Source organism: Rhinolophus hipposideros, assembly GCF_964194185.1.
Source record: "Rhinolophus hipposideros genome assembly, chromosome: 7".
NCBI classification, from domain to species: Eukaryota; Metazoa; Chordata; class Mammalia; order Chiroptera; family Rhinolophidae; genus Rhinolophus; species Rhinolophus hipposideros.
In genome coordinates, this window is record NC_138053.1 from 25,688,400 (window position 1) to 25,713,772 (window position 25,373).

At 34.0% G+C, this 25,373-nt stretch overlaps 1 protein-coding gene across 1 annotated transcript in view; it reads left to right on the forward strand.

The window, feature by feature from the left end:
• Positions 1-25,373, forward strand: part of TMEM232 (transmembrane protein 232) — a gene marked incomplete at its 5' end in the record, with an annotated part of 164,313 nt that overhangs the window by 75,510 nt on the left and 63,430 nt on the right. The window contains one exon of the mRNA XM_081053836.1: positions 1,877-2,124. Coding sequence (XP_080909962.1) covers positions 1,877-2,124 — 248 coding nt within the window. The remainder of the gene's footprint in view (positions 1-1,876; positions 2,125-25,373) is intronic.

Here is a 25,373-nt window from a genome sequence, read left to right on the forward strand (position 1 = left end):
ATCAAGATTCTATACTGCAGGGCAATGCTATGCTGGAAACAACGTATTTCATCGGAAATTGTGTCATGAGAAGACATTAGTTTTGTTGATCCATTCGTTTACTCACACATTTATTCATTTGTCTCTCTCTTAGTAAGGGAGATGCTCACAGTAATATGTTTGTGTAATGCTATATATTGTTATTAATTTTGAAGCAGCTTTTCTGATGAAAAATTAAACCATGGAAGCTAAACAGAATAAACAACCCAGATATTGTGATTACCATTTTACAGATGTACCTGCAGACTTTCAGAAGTTAAATAGTATCCTCAAAATCACAACAGCTATGAAGTGTCCTAGACACAGTTTAATTTGTTGTTTCAAATTGAATGTTCTTTCCATGATTTCCACCGGGTTAATAAGCAAGATATACAACTGGGGATACTATAAACATAATTGTATACTGATTCCAACATCCAGAGATAATGAAATCAAAGATATTTTAAACATATATTTCAATGAGGAATACTAATCAAGTTCTTTTTCTGAAACAGTAAAAATGGGGTTCTCTTTATAAATTTCAATATTAATTTTCTAGCATTTTAAGGCTATTTTGAGTCTTCATTTCATTTTTTGGTGCTTACCTACTTGGATAATTTTCACCTTATTCTTTTTATGTTTTTTTTTTTTTTTGTATGTTACTTGTTCCCATCCTCTATGGTTTTCACAGTAACCATACTTACTTAGCCTGTCTTTTGCTATTTGCCTCATTGCTTTAACCTTTTATTTCTTTTTCCAATCTCTAACATGAGATTATTTTCATTTTTTTCCCACTATAATTTTGTATAAATAATATAATAGTCAGTCTTTAAACAGTAATTTCATTGAGCCAAGTCTGATATTGGAATCCTTAAAGAGGTTAACTTAGATGTTCATATGCAGAAAACCATTTTCCACTCCTTGTTTTACTTTAGGATCAATAGGCATATCAAATGAATCCTGAGTGACTGATAATGAGCTGCGTGAAGATGGATAATATTGAACAAAAAATGTAAAAACTTAAATGAAAGGAGACAGCATCCAATTTATTTATGAGACAGAGTTCCTAATATAAATCTATTGTGAACATTTAAAAAAGTATAACACGTGACATTTGAAATTTACATCTTCATTTATTATTACTGATTCCAGCCAAGGAAAATATGCCTTCAGCCATTTCAAAAGAAGCTGTAATTAAAAATCAGTTGTGGAAATTATTGAACATAAATAGGAAAATACAGAAAATAACTCTTTCCTGAGTAAAGATTGCATTAACATTGTGGTATTTTTGTGTTTGTTTTATTTTATTTTATTTTATTTTTTTGAGACTAGAACATGTTCAATTTAATCTAAATCTCAATCCTAGAACAGCTTCAATGTAAGCTAAATACAAAGCCCTTTTTGTTTTTTACTTAACACAAATTTTGTTGTATAGAAATTTTCTGTTGACTTCAATACAAATTTAGATTATACAAAGCAATGAAATACTTATTTAATAAAGCATCTACATTTCTTCAACTGCTTAATTTCTTATTAAGTACATATTATAAATACTTATGGAATTCTTGTGTGGGAAGTGCACAAATTTAAAATAGAAATTATGTCATGTAATTTTCAAAGTTTTAATTTCAAAATTTCATCTTGCTTAATTGCTTATTTCCTTGAAAATTTTTATGCTTTTAAAAAATCTTTTGGGAAACTACATTTTTTTCCTTATAAATATTATTTTTATTTGACAGGAAGAATGCAACATTAGTCAAAGAAAATAAACTTATATTTTATTTTTTATTTTATAATACATCAATTTCTCTTACATTTAATTCTATTTAACTGGTTCCTTTTTCTTTTCTTTCAACAGGCTGAGTTAAATGACCCAACGGATCCGTTTACTAGTTACAGTACAAAAGTTTCATCAACTGTAGGGGACGAAGTTTTCTCCAAATTTATAGGATGGAGAATTGCCAGCACGCTTTCCAAATTATTCTTCCCCTCCACTTATGCCAGTAGTCTTCCTTTGAAAAAACCATTGCTAAAACAGGATCAAATGAAATATCTGAATAAAAAGCAGGATTCCATGAAGAAAAGAGTTCTGCATTTTACTGTAAGGTAAAGCATTATTCCAAATCATCCTATTATTCTAACACATTACATTTGAAAGTCATAGAAATTATATATAATTATGTCACATTATTTAACTCAGTTTCTCTTTTTTAATTCAAATCTTTGCTCCTCCACCGCTTAGACAGTCTATCATCAGTAATTACTCCTTTCGCAGAACTGTTTCCTCATATCTATCATAGGAATTATTATATTAATCGATGTTTTAATAGTCTAAAAGCCTCCTTCCTCTTACTGACCTTCATTTGCTTATTTTATCCCCATCTCTCCCTATAATTAATTGCTTGTGAATTTTTCCGAGGTCTATAAAATATGAATTTAAGAAATTATAAGTACATTTTACATTTTTTCTCCATATTTACATGAAAGCATACTAAACATATCTGTTGGGTTTTTCACTTAACTTCATTTCTTAGAGATATTTCTATGTCGGTATAGATAATTTTCTTCTTATTTTTTAATCAGTTATGATGTTTTCCTTAGTAAGGATGTACTACAATTTATTTAACCAGTTTCCTATTGGTTGGTATTTGGTTGGTTTAGATTGTCTGCTATTACAGACTATCACAAAAAGTAGCCTTTTTAGTGTGTGGTGTGAGGTGTTCTCCAGAAGGCTACTCAACTGTCCCAACTATATTTATTATCACCTATCTCCTTTCAACATTTAAAAAAAAAATTAAATGCTGTCTTTATTAAAAACTAAATTCCCATTTATTTTATTTTTCTATGTTCTAAAATAATTTCAGTACTTTGGAATTATCTACTGTTTCAAACTTTGGTAGGATTCCCTCTTAAACCATCAGTATCTTATGTTTCTTCCAAGGGTAGTTGTTTTGTCATTTTTTTCTATTTTATATGGCTATTGGCAAGGCTGACATTCACCCATAATGCTCAGGTAAAGCTAGATTCAGTTCTTATTGTTTGAGGCCCCTGCCATAAAATTATCTGGAGTGTGAATCCTGATTATTAATCTCTTTAAAACTTTCTCTTTCTTCTCATGTCAATTTTAGCAAATTATGCTTTCTTTGAATATTATTAATTCCATCCCATTTTTAGAATTTACTTGGCCATGACTGAACAAAGTAGTGTCTAAAGATTCCTTTCATTCTCTCTGTTTTCTGTGCTTATCTTCCATTTAGCCAATTCTTATTTTGTATGCTGTGTTTTATCTCTTATGTTCTCCTTCATTAGTTTATTTAGTGTTTTGTTTATTTTATATATTTTTTTTTCCAATGAACCAGATTTTGGATTCTAACTCGTGTACTTTCATTCTTATGTCTATGAATCTGTTACTACTTCTATCCTTTGATCTGTTAAGTGGTTCATTTTCTAATTTCTTAAACAAGATGCTAAATCATTTGGGAAACACTTTTCCTTAGCATTTTTCTAAATCATTATTTCATTTCCAAAGTCATGGGACTGTTGCTTTCCAAAAGCAGACATTATTGTAGGCGTAATAATTGGGTGGAACAAGACTGGGAAGCAGGTTTTCTTTTTGTGCACAGTCAACAGAAAAATATACACAAGCTTAAGAAGAGTTTTGACATATATTTAAACATTTTTAAAAGAATTCTAATATCTATGAGGATGATATATAAATATGAGATTAAGTATCACACAGCTTATATTTAGTAATCTCAGGTACATACATAAAAATTTAAAATAAGCATATATCAGCATATATCATGCATATTTATAAAATTGCAATACGATCAAGGTACAACGAAACTGCCAGCTTTAAATAGGTATTGAGAATTTACTTTAGAATTACCAAATGTCTTCTGTGTATTCTAAAGGACAACAGACATGGAAGAAAAAAATCAATCTTGGACCACAAAGAGAGGAACACGTACTTTGGTTTCTCATCATCGTCAGTTAAAGGAAGAGATAGTAAGAATGAAACTAGTAAAAAAAAGAATAAATTGGATGTCGACAAAAGGAGATTAAAGAAATAGCAAGCGAAAGGGTAAATAGATGTTGAAAAGACAGATGGAGATGAATGGTGCTTGCTGGGACACAGAAAGGAAAGAAAGACAAAGAGCGAGAAAAGCAGACATATTGGTAATACTTAAAATAGCAGAATAGAATATTAAAGTTATAAGCAGAAAAAAAGATGAAAGAGACCAAAAGGAAAGGGAGAAGAAATAAATGAAGGGGGAGACATATGAAAATGAAAGGTATAAATGGAGAGATAGACACAGGAGAAGGGAAGCGAATATGCAAAACAGAGGAGAGAGGGTGGGTTTAAGACTCAAAGAGTCCTATAGGCTTTGAAAGATTAGTAAATTAAGCTTTTCATCAGAGCCTATAGTTCATTACATAAAGGACAATGATTCATCACTGATCTTTGAGCAAATGTTATCTCCTTATCCATTTTCTCACAACTCATTCTAGGTCCTAGCAATTAAACTTCGAGTCCCTGGCTTGAATGAGAAAGCCACAGTGGGCATCCCTCTGGCAGAAACACCTCAATGAGGCATCGTCCCTGAGGTGACTTTCACATTGCACCATTCATGCTGTAGTGCATGTGAACAGAGTACCCTGGAGTTGTGCATATTTCCAGCTCCAGTTTGTGCCAACCTAACCCCTGGGTACAACAGAGGTGAGTGGAGTAGGGCTGTAGCTCAATGACATCAAGACAATGGCTAGATTGGGCCTGAATGAACACCTTCTATTGTCTATTAAGGGTATAGGATATTTCTGCTTTTTGAAAAGTTGTCGATAAATTTAAATCTAAATTATGCATTGAAAAAATGTCACTGGCTCACTAAACATTAACTGTAGGAAAGCTTAATTTTTCCATTTGCTTGATTCACCATCTAAGCAACAGTCCCATTGCTAGCTCCCTTTGTTAGTTCTCTACCCCCTCCCACTTCCAGGTCCACCAACTAGAATTAATGCAATTAATGAACATCTAAGCATGTTGAAGTTCCACAGGTAATACACAAAGACATTTCATTTAAAGCCCGTTGTAGGCTCGATTCTTTTTGACCTCTTAAAGGTCTTCATGCATAGGGTCACACCACTAATCCCTCATCAAATAGTTCTAGAAATCTCTATCTTTGTGTTTTCAACAAATAGCAATGTGAAAGACAGCAAGAAGGCCAACATTTAAGGACTGCTATAAAAGAGGTCGCACATTTAAGAGGTAGGAGGACAGAAAATTGAAGATATGTTTCTTTATTTCCTTGGGACACTAAAGCATACTTATTTCAGTGTGAAGACCTGAAAATTTACTAGTAATAAGAAAATGGAAGCTTCCTTTTTTTCAGGGGTGGGGAGGGCTTTCTTAGTGATGAAACATTTGCTATGTCTCATGACCTATAATTTTTTCCAAAAACGTTTTTCCTCACTTGTGTTTCTAGCCTATAAAATTATTTGAAAGCAGTGATTCTGTCTTTTATTTGTTTATAAACATACATTTTTCTCTGAATGACTTGCAGATTTGACTTCTTTCTTTTACAAAATTTTTCAAGAGAAAATTTATTATTTTGCTTCAATATATTGAATTTTTGTTGTTGTTTCATTTTGCTTAAATTAGTGGAACACGCTATTAGAAGCATGCCCCTTTGGCCCCTCAGCATTTTTTAAAAATTAAAAAAATCATCATGGTTCTTTACTGTATCATAAATGCTGCAGCCAAAAATCCAGGCACTTAATACTTCTACTTCAAACCATAATATTTTCCTTTTCTCTCTTTGTCAATAAAACTATCTTAAATTTACCTTAAGGCTGACAATTCAGAACTCTGAAGATATGTTTTGGTTGTGTAGATTCTGAGGTTTCTTGTAAGTGTATTTTCAAAGCTAATGCCTTGAATTGCTTAAAAAAAAGAGAAAACACAACTAATTATTTGCATATATGTAAAGAGACTAGGAAAAGATTAATTTAAAATTTATCTCAGATCATATTTAGTCTGCTCAGACTTTTATGTTGGAAGACTTCATTCATAAGATCAACATCTGGGAGAGATTCCAGGTGAAACTAGCAAGAATAGACTGAGATCATTTGTCATTTAGGTGGGACATTTTACACTGCTGACTTCATAAACAGGGTGGTCGCACCTAAGGCTACTGGGTGTCCTCTGCAGCTTCCTTTATACAAGGAGCTAACTCCCAACTAGTAGAACCAGAAGTAGATAGCATCTACTGAATGGTGAAAAGGTGGGGAAAAGTAAATACCGCAATGTCCCATGAGAAAGAATAAAGAACTGGCTTTATTGGAGAGAGCAATACAATAGTTAGCAAAAAAAAGGCATACGGTGCCCATTTCTCATCATCGCATTGAGAGTTGTGCTGGAGTCAGGGGAAGCAATTGGACATTCACTGGGTTTATGTTTTGAGGGAAGAGACCCTGCCTGCCTGCCTGCCTGCTGCCATGTGTAATGTAAGTGTGAAAATGGCCTTCTTAAGGATGAAATAATGTATGAAAATGATCTTCTTAAGGAAGAAATGAACATTTTGGGCTCAGTTGCCAACCCATCAGAAGTTGGGCATCAGATGGATAGGGGATGCTAAAAATGCCAGCTGCTCAAAATGCCAGGAAGTGCTCTTGTGAAGCGCTCTTAAAAGGAGGTCATTGGGCTCCTTGGCAAGTTGGGTTTGGGAGAGACTCCATCAAATCATATATTCTATAGACCCCTGTGCTAGCAGCAAGTTACCCGGCAACTCAAGATGAGTCTCCCATGTCACAGCTGATCAGTTCTGTTTGTCACCACACATGAGTGCATTTTATAAACAAGGTACTGTGCTAAGCACTACCCTTAGATGTAGATAAGATCATTTCATCCATTTTATAGATTTTATATGTCTATAAAAAATCTCCATTTTATAGATGTGGATATGAAGAAATTAAGTAATTTGCTCAAGGAGTCATAACCGTTGTGGGAATTTGAACATAAATAAATGCATTCTGACTCCTCACTCTGCCATGCTGCTTTTTTCCCTCATGGGAACTTCAGCTGATGTCCAAGCCTTGAGCAATTGTTAAAAACTTATCTTCATCGCTTCTCGGCCTTTTGGCTAAGATCAAGTGTAAAAACTTATCTTCAGGTCATAAGAAAAAGCTTGTTATTATTATTATTATTATTTTTTTTTCCAATTTCTGTCTCTTGGTTTTCAGGACTTGATTTTGATGGAGGGACATTTTTTCTGGGCCTTGCATCTCTAGTTAATATTAGGAAATCTATGTCAAGGAAAGGCACTTTCCACAGAGTTAGTATGATTTTGGCTAAAGCTAATGGAAGGAAAATATATATAATATTTTATTATATATTATAAATAACTACATATATATAATATACATATATAGAGAGAGGTATTTAAAAAAGGAGTTTCAAAGAATTCTTTGAATTTTAAAAAATTGGTTAGATCATTACCTGAAATCAATCATCTAAAGTGTTAAAACTTCTAGAGATTGAAGTGGTATTGGAAGTGAAATCCAATTGTCAGTGACAGAACAGTGCTTCATACATTCATTCTCAATACATGACTCAGTTTACCTGAAGTCTTGCCTTAGAGATAAGTCAGTCTCTATCTGTCTTCTATTGTCTCCTATCCTTTCCTGCCTTTCCTTTGGAGCCTTGCATTCTAGGTGTTATCTATGGGGCCATACCTTTCGCTGCCACTTTTAATGCAGTGGTTTTAAGTGGTTTTATGCTTTTAAGACAAGTGTCCAGCTTCAATACAATCATCAAATCTAGGAGTTCTCCATTCAGTGACATGGTTGGATGCAGAATCTTAAAAATTGCATAGGTATTAAACTGAACTGGGTTAGATATAAAAACATACTATGTGCTAATTACAAATCAACTAGAATAAAAATGAAAGCACTATGGGAGACAGAAGTTGTACAACAGAAAACAAAACCAAACTCTATGTTTTTCTTTTGTGTTTTGTTTTGCATGTGCACTTTGCTCTTTCAAAGAAAAGGTCAATGATCAGCTTGTGAGTAAACATCTTTCTAGTGGTGGGCAAACATGTATTATCTGCTTAACTAAGATGTAAAATCGGATGTGCCATCAATCGAATTAGTGTAGCCTCCCTATTTCCTAGGGTCTCTGAGAATATGAAGTCAATCAGTTAAAGGGATTAATCTTTCCCCATCTCTAAATGTCTCCCTGATAGGACCAAGTACTTGATAAGACATATGAATACTTTGAAAACCTTAGTATTCAGAACAGATGCTTTCTGTGCTCCTGTCAGAGCAAATGTTGCTCCCCAACTAACCCAGGAGATTTATCCCAGGAGGTCTCTTGCCGTGGAATTAAATGGCAGGCAGGAAACAGAAGTCCTAATAGGTCTATTCCTTCAGTAAGCATTAACTAAACATTCCTGTGCAGGCGTTGTGCTAGTCACTGAAAATGTAATACAAAGACAAGTAAACGCTGCTCAAAAGTATGATTGATGTTTTTTTTTTGTCCAGAACTATTACTGGTGTCTCTAGCATATTGGTTTTGTACCATAAAGTCATTTGGAACGTTGCACCCAGTTTTCTATTATTTATTTATTTATTCATTTATGCCATAATTATTGATTGAGTGCCTAATATAGGTGAGGTACTATGAAAGAAAATGTCTCAGATAAAATAGTGAATAAAAAATAGTTACAGTTCCTTCCCAATATAACTTACAATCCAGTGTAGGAGATAGATGTATATTAAGATCACACAAATACATGTAAAAGTCACACGTACGTGTGTTAAATCTCTATAATGATAAGTACTACGAAAGAGTGCTACATAGTGTATAAATAATAAGTGTCCTAAGGAGAGGTACATGGTATTATGAAGACATGAAGTTGAGAGGGGGGTTCAAGTGTGCTAAGCAGAGGGGCACAAGATGTGCAAAGCTCACGTGGTGAAAGGGATCATGGAGCGTTTAAGATGCAAGGGGATGAAGTTGTAGAGGTGGTTGGGGTTTTCAACTTTAATTTAGAAGTCACAAGAAGGTACTGAATGACTTTTATGTGGAAGAGTAAAGAGTGGACATAAGAAGGGTGTTTGTGTTCGTATGTGCATGTGTTTAAGGTATGATATGATCATAGGTGTGAAGTACTATTAGCTAAGTGACCTTGGGCAAGTCACTTTACTTCTGTAAACCAAAATGTCTTTGTCTATAAAATGAGGTGATGATAGCACATTTCTTATTGTGTGGTTATGAGAAATTAATAAGGCAGTCAATTAAAAGTGCTTATTTCAGTACCTGGTGCAGAGTGAGCACAAAAATTATTCATATTATTATATAAATAAATATGTAATAGAACGATTATAAATGTAATACAATAAACATATTGGCATATGACTAATCAATACAATCATTATATTATTAGTAGTATATCATAATCATTTTCACTGTTGCCATTGTTGCTTTTGTTGTGTACAGAAAGTACATAGGATTCTACTGAATGTAGTAAGTAAGGCTGGTGGCAATAGAAACGAAAAGAAGGCAGATGGATTTACATAATATTTGGAAGAAATGCAACAGGATTTGGTGATGATTAAATATGAGAGAATGAGGAGAGGAAAATGTGTTTTCCAGGGTGAACAACTAGTCCAATAGCAGTGCCGTTCACTCAGACAAGGAATGATGGAGAAGAGAAAGGTGTGGAGAAGATCATGGGTTCATTTTTGGACATGTTGAATTTGCAGTGGTACTTTTGAGTTCTTTAAATGGAGATGTCAAGTGGGCAATGAGTTGCACCGTTCTGTGATCAGGGAAGAAGTTTGGGCTGAGTCATCGAATGAGGTGGTGATTGAAGTCCTACGTACGGGCAGCTGTGCCTCAGGAAAAGACACCAAGTGATGTGAGAGGCAGGCCTAGGGCAGAATTTTAAGGAATGCCAATATTAAATATCTGGATACAGGTGAATGATAGCAAAACAAACAAGAAACCAAACCTTCAGTACAGCTGGAGAGGTAGGAGAAAATCCAGGAGGATTTATAACAACTTGAGAAAAATTTATGGAAGGTTGTGATAACTGTAAAATGTAACATAATAATTTGTTTACATTTTTTTAGGTGTACGCAAATGTTTATTTCAATTTCAAGGAAAGATAAGGGAGACTTCCCTAAATAGTCTACCCAGATAGTGATAGAATCTCCCTCTTTGAGTATTTCTGATCAGCACCTTCTTCTCACTGCACAAAAAAATTAAATGCAGCTGACAAAACAATTGCAAAGAGTTGTTTATATATGAAGCATACTTCCAAGGACTTTGCAGTATTTGCTTAATGGGAGAAAAAGTGCCAAACCAGTGCATGAAGCTTTCCAAGTTCATAGACAAGATCCATTGAACAGGAAGGGTAGTAATATGTTATGTTGTATATAATCATATGTGTGTTTATGTACACACAACAGAAATGAATGTCTATTCTCTAATAAAACATTTGCATGTATCAAAATACCAAGAAATTATAAAGGTAGATTGTCACTTAGAAGCAAAACTCAATGGCCTTTCTGGCTATTTCACAGGCCTACAGGACTTTAAAAAATTTATTAATCTTTTCTATTTTTGTTTTAAAGATATGATTTGTTAATGATATACTGATATCATTAGCAATGGAATAGTGTCTTCTACAGTTTGTCCAACAACTCACAGAGATCTGCACTTACGAGATTAATTTCTCCTCATGACTTTTAGAACCCCATACTTCACGTCCTCCATTTTCATTTGAGAAAGTAAAACTCATCCCAACAAGTTAACCAGACTGTGAAAATGTTCATGCCAAGGACTGCCGTGAAATCAGAGATGCTCAGAGCAGGTTTAAATGTCCTTTACACCAACTCTCAGTATTATACAATATGGAGTCCAGTGGAGAATAGCAATGACCAGAAGGAGGGTGTGATGGAAGATACTAATCGGGAGAATGAGAGATGGTACTGGGAATGTATGCAAATTGTGTGACACATCTTCATGTCTTCATGTATGTCTTCATTATCTCTAAACTATATTGCTGCTACATTTCTAGAATTTAGGCATTTGTTGGTCAATTTGGTGCGTGCTGCAGATACGTCTTTCTTCCCAAACTTTAATTTTCACATTCTGAATTCCCTTTTCATCGTTTTTGTTGTTGTTTGTTTAATCTTCCACCTTAAAATGATGCATTGACATCCAACACTAATCATGCCTTATATTTTTAATAAATTGTCATACCCATTTATCATTCTCCACAGCTTCCACTTTCAATGCCAACTCTGTCACTGCAATATAAGATCAGTAATTGCTAAGCATCCATCATATCTAAAGTGATATGTCACTACATTCTTGGCTGTTCACAACAGTTCACTAACCTGGGTCTTGTCAAGCTAGAACGAATGTCAAGTGGTCTCTTCTGTATTTTTTTTCCTAGATAAAACTATTCAAAGGAAAAAGCCTATCTTTAGCATTGTAATTTTACTAAACAATGTATATAAGCAAACCAATATTGTCAAACAGAAGTCTAAGCACAGCTGGCTGATAAATCAACCACCCATTAGCATAGTGATATCAAGCAAGGAGAGCTTGTGATACATGAATCATAACAACAACAAAAAGAGTCCCACATAATGATTTCAGTAGCTTCTTTTCTTGCTGGGCTATAAATAGCATGTAATGCAGCCAGCAGTGATTTTTCAGGAGTCCTTCTTAAGACCAAGTATTAAAAAAAATTGACATACTCATCCTCAATTCCTGTGGTTCTTACTCCTTCAATGCTCACCTTCTGTCCCTTGATAAAACATAGGATAAACGACAATCAGCAATGAACTCCACTTGAAAGTCAGATAACTTCCCTGACAGTACCATATCTGGCTGGGAGAAGTGACAGAGCCCACGGGCTTAGGCCAGGCACTTTACCCTACTCTGAGAACCTGGGCCAACCCCTCTCTGTTAATATTTGTATACTGACTTCTGAGAAATTTTAGTTAAGTATTAGTTGGACGAACCAGACCGAAGACTTTCTAGGTTTCTTTTCAGCATATCAGTGTACTGCAGCAGTGGCAGTGAAGGTGGGGGAGGCAGGGGAGACGTGGAAGTGGCAGCAGAAGCAGCAACAACAACTGAACAAGCCTGGGCTCCCTAAATCTACCAGCAAGACCCTCTGCTTCATTTTGGAAAACCTTCCAACATCTCTACATCTATCCTAGTCCTCAGTCATCACATAGCACTGTTGTTGCACAGAGTTCTAAACACAGCTGGTCAAAGAATCAACCACACATTAAGCATACTGAGATCAAGCAGGAAGAGGTTGTGACTAGTGCATGCCTATAAAAGGAAAAATATGCATAAAATAATTCACAAGCTCCCTTTTCCCCTCTCTTGTTCAATTTCATATACCTTTCTATTGATGCTGATGTTATGAAAATCTTTAAGTTCTGGATGCCAGAATATCCAGAATATCCTGATATTATACAAGTCCAGATAAGACCTGCGAGTAGTATTACTGTAAATTTTCCCACTGCTGGCTTAGTAAGCAGTCACTTCAGCCCTGTATTTCAGAGTTTTGTTGTCTTTAGTTCAGAGATGTTGGAGAGTATGATAAAGTGATAGGCCCAAAGTAGTGGTAATTTGGCTGGGAGATAGAAAAGAAAAAAATACAATTGCTTTTTAGAAAGATGTATACATAAAACAGTATATATTTAGGAAAGAATATACTGAAATAAATGGAAGCACAAAGGGAATTCTTAAGAAGGCATTTTCTCTCTTTCCTTCCCATGGTCAGGGATACATCGAATCCAGCCATGACTCAATGGGGTTTCCAATCACCAGGAAATTACTCAGTGTTCATATGCTTTGTTGCTGAGCAAGCCTCACTGTCAGAGAGCCATATCTTTCACCTTTAATTGTGACTATATGTTATTGAATGAGTGAGAATCGGACAGGAGCGCAGTTAATTTGATTGATGTTGACAGCCAAAGTGGGTAATTCAGACCCCTGAAATTCCCTTTAGGACATGAATGATCCCATTTGGCTGTCTCAGTGAGTTACAATAGTGGGATAATTGCCATATTTTCTCTCTGCATGTGGACATCCACCTCTGATACTGTTTTTTCAGTTCACTTGCTTTTAGATTTTACTGGGGACTAAGATAAAGAGGGGTAAAATTGACCATTAAATACATTATTCGAGAATATTTTAAAAATAACTAGACCTAATATGAGGGAATACTGCCTTTCACACACACACACACACACACACACACACACACACACACACACACACACACGTAGAAACAACCACCACAACCACCACAATTAAGGTTGGTGAAAAAAATAAAGTCAATTTAACACTAACCGGAATCTGTAAGGTGAAACAGAAAGTAAACTTTTAGTCTTCTTGTATAACTGGGACTAGAAAAGATAACTATGGTTAGCACTGTCTTGGAAGAAAACAGTTACTACTATTAGGGAGTCACTGAGAATGAAAGAAGTCCAGAACAATAAACACTCTCTATGTTTTAATGATAAGGGAATTTAAGGAATTAGGTGTACAGGTCTGATTTGGGCATGCAAGTAGGCAGCAGTGTTGTACCCAAACACGTTGCTCCACCTCTCATTCTTTTTTCCCTCATTACCATTCCCTTCCCTCTGCTTGAATTCTGGTAGACATATACTTGTTAGGGACATCAGGGGTACTACAGACCTATTTTTTCTTCCAGCTATGGCCAGTGTGAATGATTCAGGCTAGTATATCATGGCGCTTTGCTTCCTCTTGTCCCCTAACCATCATGATCACTGCAAGGTCTTGTCCTTGGCTAGGAGTTGGGGAGTTCCCTTCCAGCAGTGAGGAGGCCAACTAGCCAAAACTATCACCAGCTTCAAGAGCCATTCCCATGGATGAGCCATAGAAGTCATTTGGTCCAGTGCCCTTCTTGTATTTGAGGAAGTTAAGATTTCACAAGGTCACTTAGGAGATAAGGAACAAGACAGCAGACGTAGGATGAGAACCCAAGATTTCCTCACTCGCAATGTGGTTCCAAATTTGAAAAACTCCCATGGTTTTTATAGAGATGTTGCAACACTATAATGGTTGAAATAAACTCTTTTCAAAGAGCACATGGATAGGAATCAACTGAAATTTTGTTAACTTTCTTGAGCTAAAATTTTTAGGAATCCTTGTATAAAAATAAATACGTAGTTAAATCTATGAAGGAATTTTTGTGTTATCTTTTATGCTACAGCTATGCTCTCCCCATACCAGTATCAGCATCTCTTGTTGAAAGCCCAGTATTTTAAACTTATAAGAAACCACTTTCTCCTGCTCAAGCAGCTATGTTAAAATGGGTTCTCCATTTTTTTGTTGTTGTTCTGATTGATCTTCTATAGCTCTACATCTCAAAGGGGAATTTTGATAGAGGGTAGTAAAATGTCCACATTATAAGATGAAAATGAGTATAAAAACTACAACAGTTAATTAAAATGTCAATCTAAAATGACTATTATATGTAAAGATAGACAAATAGCTATTTTTATTTTTGGCTGCACAACGCATCCTGTTTCATACTTATAAATTGCCTGCTTGATTCAGGCTTATAAACTGCCAAGATATTTCCAGGAATATATTGCATGACTTATAAACAAACAGGAAGAAGAAAGGAAAAATAGACACATATAAAGGCTCAAGTATCCCATGTTCTTAAACAATTTTAAGGGTCAGTTCCTTGGATACGGAAGACTCAAAGGAATCATTTTCCTGTAAAAACAGTCACATAGCTCCTTTCAATGCTCAGCCATTTGACAACCACACAGATTGTTTTTAAAGTAGAAGATAAAGTGAATGAGAACATTTGCTGAGCCTTCAGCAGCAAAATGTAAGGCCTGCTCTGTAGTTTTGAATTGAAGGGCTAGAAGAATGGTATTGTGAAGAACAAAGATCTTGGCCAGATTTGTCCCACAGAATTTCAGTGTAGGCAAACTGAGTAAACTAGGCTCTGGGTGCACATAGTTGAAGCATCTGGATGAAAAGTGATTATAAATCATTCAATTAATTTAAGTTAGTGAGGTTCACAATGATACACATTTATGTTGGTCTGTTGGTCCCTTATGAGCCTAATTTTTCCCTTGAATTCTGTACTCAGGTGTACAACCACCTACAGTTTGTTTTCATTTAGATGATCTGACAACACCTCAAGTTTAACACATCCCAAACTTATCGTATCCGTCTCTGATCCAACCTGCCCATTCCATTATTTTCTTAGGAAATGGAAAAATTCATCTTTCTATTAACTAAGACCTTGAAATCATCTTTGTCTCCATTTCACTCACATTCTGTGCTCAATCTATGAGACAGTTCTGTAGTCTTTACCTTCAAAGATTTCTAAAAAAATTATCACTACTTCTGTTTCCACCTGATTCAAAAAAGAAGAAAACAAATGGATGCTTGAGACAGGACAGTCTAGCTGTCAAAGCAGCTTTTGTAAAGCCTTGGTAAGAATAGTGGGCAGCTAAACATAGCTGAAATTTTTACTGTAGGCAAGGCACCTTGCTAAGTGCTAGAGACAGAGTGATGAATCACATGAATATGCCGCCCACCTTCATATAGTTTATAATCTAAAATGGAGGATGGATCAATCAACAAGCCTATGAGGTAATTACAGATTATTTTAATTCCCATGAGTGAAATTGAAAACAACTGGAGGATTCCATTTTCGATAGCCAGGAATTATTTCTTTGAGGGAGTGACTTTTGGAGCAGACCTGCTGCAGGAGAATGTACCTGCCTTGCAAAAGAGTGTAAGCAGAGGAAACAGTGTTCGCAAGGCCCAGGTGAAGGAAAAGATTCACCCTGTGTGGTAACTAAAAAAGGTGATCAGTGTGGCTGCAGAATAGTGAGTGAGGGGAGAGTGGGAGGAGGTGAAGTCACAGAATGGAGCTATAACTCCAGATAAGAAATTCCACTTCCATTTCCGTATAAAAGGAAATCATTGGGAGTTTTTTTTTTTTCTTTTTTGACATTTTAACCAGAGGAGAAATAGAACCAATTTACCCTTTAAAGAGAACAGTCTGAACACAAAGACTGAATTAAACTGACATTTCTCCTATTGCTTATATATCCTTTTCAAGATGTAGATGATCTAGGTTTATACTAAACGTGTTGAAAATTCCTTTGTTGGGACCTGTCCTTCCCAATCACTGATTGAATTTCAATGTGCATCTACAACTGTTATTTGGCCAGAGTTTCAGCCCCAGGCCACAGAAGAAACTCACTGGTGAACCATTTCTGGCCTGATGAGGGCAACATTTGATCAATTTATTCAATGAGATTGGAATAATCAAAACTAGAAAAGTATCTATGAAACTATACAGATATTTTTAAATTTAAAGTCTAAAATGCTCTTGAAGTTGGTCTTTAGTTTAGTTATTTTGCTTTATAAAATGTAGATATTTGCATGTGTTTGTTTAAAAATCATACACACACACTCCATAGAAAGTTTATAGCAAAAACAAAACATATACATACCCACAAACAGGATTTTGAAAAAAAATTATGTCCTAACAAATATTTGTTTTTATACTTATGATATCTGCCATCCCAACAATGATAATAACATCATACATATCTGTGGTAGTCATCTTTTTTCCTGTGATCACAACATCTCAAGCAATATAAAGGAAATTTTCCATTTTGAAAATTTGAAATTTTCCGTTTCAATTCTCCAGTTCATTTTATATTAACACGTTTTTATACTTTTATACTTTTTTTTAGAATACTCTTTCAGAGTATTCTACTAGCTGTAAAATAATTTAATACAACTCTATTAAAAACAAAACTAAACTACTGTGTTTCACTAAAAATAAGACCTAGCCTGACAATCAGCTCTAATGCGTCTTTTGGAGCAAAAATTAATATAAGACTCGGTCTTATTTTACTATAATGTAAGATCAGGAATATAATATAATATAATATAATACCAGGTCTTATATTAATTTTTGCTCCAAAAGACACATCAGAGCTGATTGTCCGACTAGGTCTCATTTTCGGGGAAACATGGTAAACAAAAGTTTATTTCCCTACAATATTCTCAATACAGATAGACCTAAGCAAATTGGTTAAATAAGGTAGAGCTCTTTCCCACCTCTGATGGTGCTTGTTTTCCACAATCATCTCTTGTATATGTTGCTCGTTTCAACCAGTGGTTTTTGAGATGTTAGTTTACAATGTCTTACGGGTTATTTTTTTTTTTACAGTTACTGAAAATTTCATGGAGGTCCCTGCAAGGCCCCAAAGCTATTGACCCCACAAAATGAATTTTTAATGGGGGAAATTCCAGGAATCTAGCCAAATCATGTGGGGCGATTTGGGGTTTGGAAGGCCTTTCTTTCCTTAAATTACATCTACCATGAGAACTGTTAAAATGATCACCTGTGCTGCCTTTGTCCTAAAGCTATACCTGCCTGCAATAAATTTGTCTCATGAAAAATTATCCTATAACTTTGTAATGTAGGCATTCAAAAGTTTTTATCCTTCATTATACTTAAAATGTCATCATAATTCCCTCTTAGGGATTATATAACATTAGCACAAGGATAAAGAAGTATAACGATTAATTATAATAAGACTAATTAGTATTTACATTGTACTTTTCTCTTGCAATTCCTTTATAAACAGAAGCTAATTAATAGATGAGGTGCCAATATTTTGTTTTCAAAGAGTTTCACACTTTAGATTATGATTTATTTTTAGCTCAAGTGCTTCTTCAGCATTTTTCTCCAGTGTCGCATAGTGCAACAGAAGGCAGATATTTTTCTTTTTTGTTCCACTGTAAGCAGGTAAAAGGTGTTCAGACCACTTATTACACTGATGTATTCTTGCAAGAGCCCTAGAAACAGTGGAAAGAATGTCATGTTCTTTGAAGGAAACATTTTAATGGGATACACTGAGTAAATTTATTTCAGAAATGAAATTCTTGTTTCTATACAACAAACAGGTAAAGAGTGATTTGCAAACAAACCACAACATTTCATATCTTGTATTTTGACCAGTCTATCAGGATTTAGAAAAGTGGTCAAAGTTCTTTACACAGTGGAGGAACTATTTATATGTCTAGAGCTATTTATATGTCTAGAGCTATTTATATGTCTAGGACTATTTATACGTCTAGAAAGTCTTGCACTTTCACAACATGATATTTCTGCAGATTTCAGCTCCCCAGGTGGTCTTGTCAGCCCCATGATCTGCAGTATGTTTGCCATCCTCAACTTGAAGTGTAAATTGTACTCCAGCCTTGCTTTTATCCTTCAAACTACTTACTGTGACTAACCATTTGATGTCACTATCTCATAGTTGTTTTGTTTGTTTCTTTGTTTTTCTTCCTTCTGTTTACTTTTGGAATACTTTGCCTCCTTTTCTTTCTTTCTTTTCTTTTTCTTTTCTTTCTTTTTTTTTTTTTTTTAGCTTTTTATGATAGAAACTCGGAGCATTAATTTTAAAATTGCTATTCTTTTCTAAGGTATATCTTCAAAGCTACAAATTGGTCTCTAAACTCTGCTTTAAGATGTATTTTCATTTTAACTGAGTGCAAAATATTTTCTTATTGTACCTGTAATTTCTTTGAATCATGGTTATGTGTAAGTATACTTTGTAATTTTCAAACATATGGAGGATTTATAGCTTTCATTTTGATCCACATCAAATTTAATTCCATTGTTATTAGAGGTCGTACTTTGTAAAATTTCAATTTTTAAAAATATAGTGATACTTTTTCATTGTCCATATTAGTAAATGCTCCAGGTGCACTTGAAAATAGTATGCATTCTATAGTTGTGTGTAGTGTTCTATAAATGTCAAATTAACTCAAAGTGGTTGATAGAATAATTAAAATCTCTGACTTTAATAATTTTCTAAAATATTTGTTCTACTGCTATCTATTATTGAGAGAGGGGTGTAAAAATCTCCACCTATAATTGGAGATTTTACTATATCACGTTTTCTTTCTGTCAGTTTATTGAATCTCTCCTATTAAGTACACATACGTTTGTGATTTTGTTTCCTACGAAATTGACCCTTTCAATATTATGAAATATCCCTCTTTAATTCTTTTAATCTCCCTTGTCTGAAAATCTACATGGTCTAATGTTAATATTTCCATACTTTCTTTTAGTGCTTACCTTTTTCATGATACATAATTTTAACTTTTCATACTCTTTTACTTTCACCATATCTGTGTTTTTAAACTTAAAATACTCATATATCTCTTATAGATAACATATGATTAGGTCTTTTTTCAAAAAAGTCTAGTTTGACATTATTTTCCTTTTAATTGGAATCTTTTATTCATTTAAATTTAATGTAAAAATTGATATGACTGGATTTAGAGCTTCCAATTTTTCTATTTGTTTCCATCTTTCCCTCCCCCACTATTCCTCTTTGTTTGCCTTATTTTGGGTTAATGGAATATGTTTTACTATTCAATTTTATATCAACTATTGACCTTTTCCGTCATAGTTCTATTTTATTTTATATCATTTAGTGGTTGTTTAAGGTATTACAGTATGTGTCTTTATCATATCAAACTCTTCTTAGTATTATACACCTTACATGACATGTAAGGACATTGTAGAGACTCTAGATTCTGGTAACTTCCTGTGAAGAGTTTTGACTTTTGTGAGTACCAGCAATTTGACTGCTGTGGAGGTTTGGTTTTACTTTATTAGGAGGGCCTGTTTCAGTTTACCCTTAGTCTTAGGGAAAATTCCTTAGTTCTGGAACATAGTCTTTACCCTTAAGATGTGTCTTTTGGATTCTGATAGCCAGCTAAGAGCTTGGCCAACCTCCTCAGACCTAGCAGTATGCAAATTCCAAACTCTTTCCTGCAGTTGTCATACAGCTTACATTTCTGCTCAGCACTTCAGCCTTCCAGCTGCTCTTTAGAGTCTGTTCTACCTGTATTCAATTCATATGTCATCCAAGGATTGCAGGGGCATTATATACAGATTTTCAGGCTTTTTCCTTTATGGTGTCCTGCTTTATGGGGTTTCCTCTATTAATTTCTAGCCACTCTGGAAGCCGCAGGCTTCATCCTGTGACACCTAAAGCAATACTCCTGAAGGTTTTTGCTTGAGTATTAGTCATTCTGAATCTGGGAAGACTGGAATGTGGCCTCAAGAGAAGTGACATAAATGTTTACATCACACAGTTGCGTTCTTTTTCTTTCAAGAGTTTAACTCTCTTCAGTTTGCCTGCTTTTGGTTGCTCTCCAGTGCCTTTAAATAGTTGGTTTTTATATTTTATCCAGAACTTATGATTGTCACCTCAGGGAAGTTAATACAAATTAAATTACGTTGTTATTCCCAGAACTGAAATTGGAAAATGATTATTATTATTATTATTATTATTTTTAATATTAAGCCTCCCTTATGAAAACAGTTGAGGAAGATTCTGAGCCACACAGGGTTTAGCAAGTCATATAATCTACTTAGGCACAAACTCTGTGCAGTGAGATAATCAGCCTTTTAAAAATTTTTTTAAGTCAATTCCATCATCAGCTTTATTCTTATGTTGAATCAAATGATGTGGCTACAGGGGCGTAGTTTATTGAATAAAGCAAAGATGATTGTTTTATTCTTTGATAGGAAATTCATTTTATGTGTATGATCAGGGAATATAAAAACTTTGAGATTTGGGGATACCTTATTTTATATATACTCTACATAATTTCCCATGTTTATTTCAAAAGTCTTTAACTAAGGTTTCATAAAATCGATGCATTTAACCCCAGTCTCTTCCCTTATTTTCTGTTCTCACGTACTCCAATTTGGCTTATATGACTCCAGTGGTTGCACGCTCAACAAATTACTACCTGCAAGCCTAGACAAATCACATGAATGCGTAAAGCTGTTCAGCACAGGGAAACACTAGAGTTCTAGAGAATGAGGTAGATTGGAGAAAGCAGTCATTCTGTAAAAAGTCAACCTCACCAGTTTTTGCCATATAAGGGATTTATGGGCCAATGTTGCTAGATCTTCCTCTTATAAGAGGAGCTGAAAATAAGAATTTCTATGTGAAATTTTCTGATTATTAAAATATTCTTCAAGTCAAATCAAACATGTCTGATTAGTGTCTTAGTGAGTTTGGGCTGCTCTAACAGAATACCATACACTGTGTGGCTTAAACAGCAAACATTTCTCATAGTTCCCAAGGCTGGGAAGTCCACAATCAAGGTTGGCAGATTCAGTGTCTAGTGCAAGCCTCCTTTCTAGTTCAGAGCCAGCCATCTTCTTGCAGTGTCCTCACATAGCGGAAGGGGCAATGTTACTCGGTGGGGGTCTCTTTTATAAGGGCACAAATCCAATTCATTAGTTCTCTTCCTTTATGACCTAACTAACTCCTCACAGTCCCATCTCCCAATACCATCACATTGGGGATTAGGATTCAACATATGAATCTGGGGGAAACACATACATTCAGTCTTTTAGCAGTTAGTGCACAGAGTCCCTGTCTCTTTAATTGCTTATTTGTTTCCTTTGTTGGCTCTTCTTTCATTTGCTCATTCTTCCTCACTCACTTGGAATACTCCCTCATGTAAGTCTATTCAAATCCTGTTTTTCAATGCTCAATTCAAATTTCATGTCCTCATAAAGCTGCTGAGAATCTTCAGTCTTTGTTGTCCACCTTCCCCTTCTGTGAAATCTACATTTTATGTAATAATTTTACTGCTTTTGTGAACTGTGAGTTGTGCTTCAATTTCCAACATCTTTCTTTCTCTTATTATAGGTTTTCAATTTTCTTTTATTAGTGAAACTGTAAGACGGTTATTGATTTAAAGGAGTTCGTAGATAAATATCTGATCCAAACCCTGTATTTGACAGATGAGAAAACGAAGGCCCGGTAACTTAAAGGACTTACCACTGATCAATCAGAAAGTTAATGGCCAGATCTCAGGAATCCCAACCTCCTCTTTGTTTCTTTTTCCACCAAAACCACAACACTTTGTCGATTTAGGACAAGGTACTTTTTCATTCAGTATCGAAGGATGGACTTATTCTGTTTCTTCCTCTATGTTTTCTCTTCTTCCTGAGGTAGCTGAATGATTTAGAATCAGATTCTTTACAGCCAAAAAGATAAAATAAAATATATTTTCTCTGAAATTGGGAGTAATTTATGTCCTTATTCAATCATTTAAATTTGGTAATGGGGAAGATTATAAGTCAGTCTAACTCTGTTGTTTCCAAAATTTTGATTTTATAGTTATCTATTACCCCTTATGAGTCTTAAAAATGAGGAAGTATCCCAGTTGTGAAAGAACAGAATTTTTCCTCTCATCTGAACTATCCTCATAAATTCTTAAGCAGAATTAAATTTTATGCAGAAAACTCTAGCATTGTTATAACAGATATATAGTCTACTCTAGTATGCATTTGCCTTTTGAAGATAGTCATCATACCACATGATGGCATCCTAAATCAATTTCTATAAATGAAACACTGAAGTAAAAACATAAGGCTTTGCATACACGAAACTTACGCTTTTCTAATGCAAAAATCTAGCTGAGTAACATTATTCATGAGCTTCAATTCATTAAAGTTATTTGTAGCTTTTTTGTTCAGAGCCTATGAAAAAAGTAGCAATTGTTTTTATGAAAAAAAAATGCATTCACTATCATTTTGAATTGCTAAAGAGCTTAAATAATATATACTACAAGTAACTTTAATACACTCACCTAATTTTTAGCACATGAAGAATAAAACCTTCTTATGATGAACTGCAAAATAAAACTATTAAAATGACAGATAAAAGTTTTAAACAAAATCAGTAAGTTTCCAGGAGTAATTTGTGAGAATGTTTTTGTTATAATTTTGTGATTTCAATGCATTTTTACTAAGAAATCATAGGATTATATCACAAAGAACCATATCTAACTTGAAAAATAATGCAAAAAGTATAGTCCCTTCTGTATAGGAAATGTTTCAATCCATTATATGTTTGTCCATATTGTATTTATAGCTTAGTGGTTCTTTATTAACAAAGGGAGCATGCATTTTTTATTCAACAAATATTTATTTCTTTAATTAATAATAATAGAATCAAAAAAATAATAATAATAATAGAATCATTACTCTTTCAAAATGAAATCTCACTTTCATTTTGGTTCTGGTTAATATAAAGGTTACAAATTGTGGCATTAAGTTAATGACATTCATTTTTAGTAGCTAATCAATATCTGTAATTATTTCCTGAAGTTAAGTATATTCAATTTTATATTGTGTTTATTACTATAACTTATATATATATGTATGTATATATATATATATATATATATATATATATATATATATATATATATGTTTGCCTTATCTAGATTTTTGGATTAGAAAATTATGATTTTCATATTTGCAAAGCCTTGTTTTAATTTCAACATTCTCTTCATAAAGTAGGACATTTGGTCTAAATGTGATTTTTATTTATTTAATCAACACGTGAAGTTTTATTTTGCTGTTTCAACCACGTGAGAGTTTCTGTAACATTATTATTGATGTATTATAAAATATATATAATTGAATGCTTTTTTAAAGAACATATCAGCAGTTTTATTTTATGTGCCATAAAGTGTAAAAACTTTATTAAATAAAGTATAAAAACTTTATTGCACATAGTTATCTGGGAGAACTTTAAAAAATCATTATGTCTAGGCCCTATCCCAGTCCCATTAAATAAAACTCTGGAGGTTGAATCCATATATCACTTTCTAAAAAAAACTTTAGGTGATTCCAGTATGCATCCAAGTTTGAGAACCACTGGTAGAGATGATAGAAGAATGTTGACCTTAAATAAGGAAAAAGTGAACTAGTTTATACCATAGATCTCTCTTTTACTTTTGCTGTAGCCTATGAAATTACTTAACTTTTCTAAGCTTCAATTTATTTCACGTATTATTAGATATATGAAAAAACATGTGCAATGTCAATGTAAATTATGAAGTTCAATTAAAATAATACCTAGGAGCCTATCGTAAAACTTCAGAACTAAAAATTATAATGTGTGCTTCTTATTAACAAATCTTATCTACCTGCTTGACCTCTTAGATAACCACTGTCCTAAGTTTTGTATTTATTTTCACTTGTTTTTGTGAAAATATTTATACCATGCGTATGTTCCCATGAATAGCATATTAACTAGTATAGCTTGACTTTATTCCTTGTAAAAAAAATTCCTTACTATATATAGCATTTAGGATTGGTTATTTTTTGTTCAATCAATTTATGGTTCAGAGATCCTCTCATTGTTTCATGTAACTAAAGTAATTCAATTATTTTCACAGAGTTATAATATTTTATAATGGGAATATGCCATAGCGTATTTTTCAATGCTTCTGTCAAAGGACTCTCAAGATTTCTTCTTTTTAATTTTTGTTATTACAAACAAAGCTGCTCTCAACATTTTTATATGAACTCTTGGTGCACTGTGTGGTATCGTCTCTCTAGAAAATACCCAGGAGTGGGATTACTGGATCACAGGATATGTGCACGTATAGCGCGTTAAAGACAATGCTGTTTCCTTCCTTGTCCCCAAATAGTTGTATTGATGTATGCCCTTACCACCATTTATAAGACTTGCTTCACATTCCCACCACCACTTACTAGTGTCAAACATTTTTTATTTTAGGAAATCTAGTGGATGAACAGTAGTTCACTGTAGTGATTTTTAACGGGTTTAATTTATTTACTTATTTAAAATTTTTTATTAAATTTATTGGGTGACATTGGTTAGTAAAATTATATAGATTTCAAGTGTACAATTCTGTAATACATCATCTATATGTTGCATTATGTATTTACCACCCAGAGTCATTTCTCTTTCCATCACCATATATTTAACTCCCTGTAACCTCTTGTACCACCCTCCACCGCCCTTACCATTTGGTAACCACCTAACTGTTGTCTGTGTCTATGAGTTTTTGTTTGTCTTGTTTTTTTGTTGCTTTCTGTTTTATATGAGTGAAATCATATGGTTCTCAACTTTTTCTGTTTTGCTCATTTTGCTTAGCATGATAGCCTGAAGATCCATCCATGTTGTCACAAATGGCAGTATTTCATCTTTTCTTATGGCCAAGTAATATTCCATTGTATATATGTACCACATCTTTATCCAATCGTCTATCGAAGGACCCTTCAGTTGTTTCCATGTCTTGGCCCCGTGAATAATGCTGCAATGAACATAGGGGTACATATATCTTTATGAATAAATGTATTCAGAATTTTTTGTTAGATACCCAGGAGAGGGATTGCTGGGTCCTATGGTAATTCTATTCTTAACTTTTTGAGGAA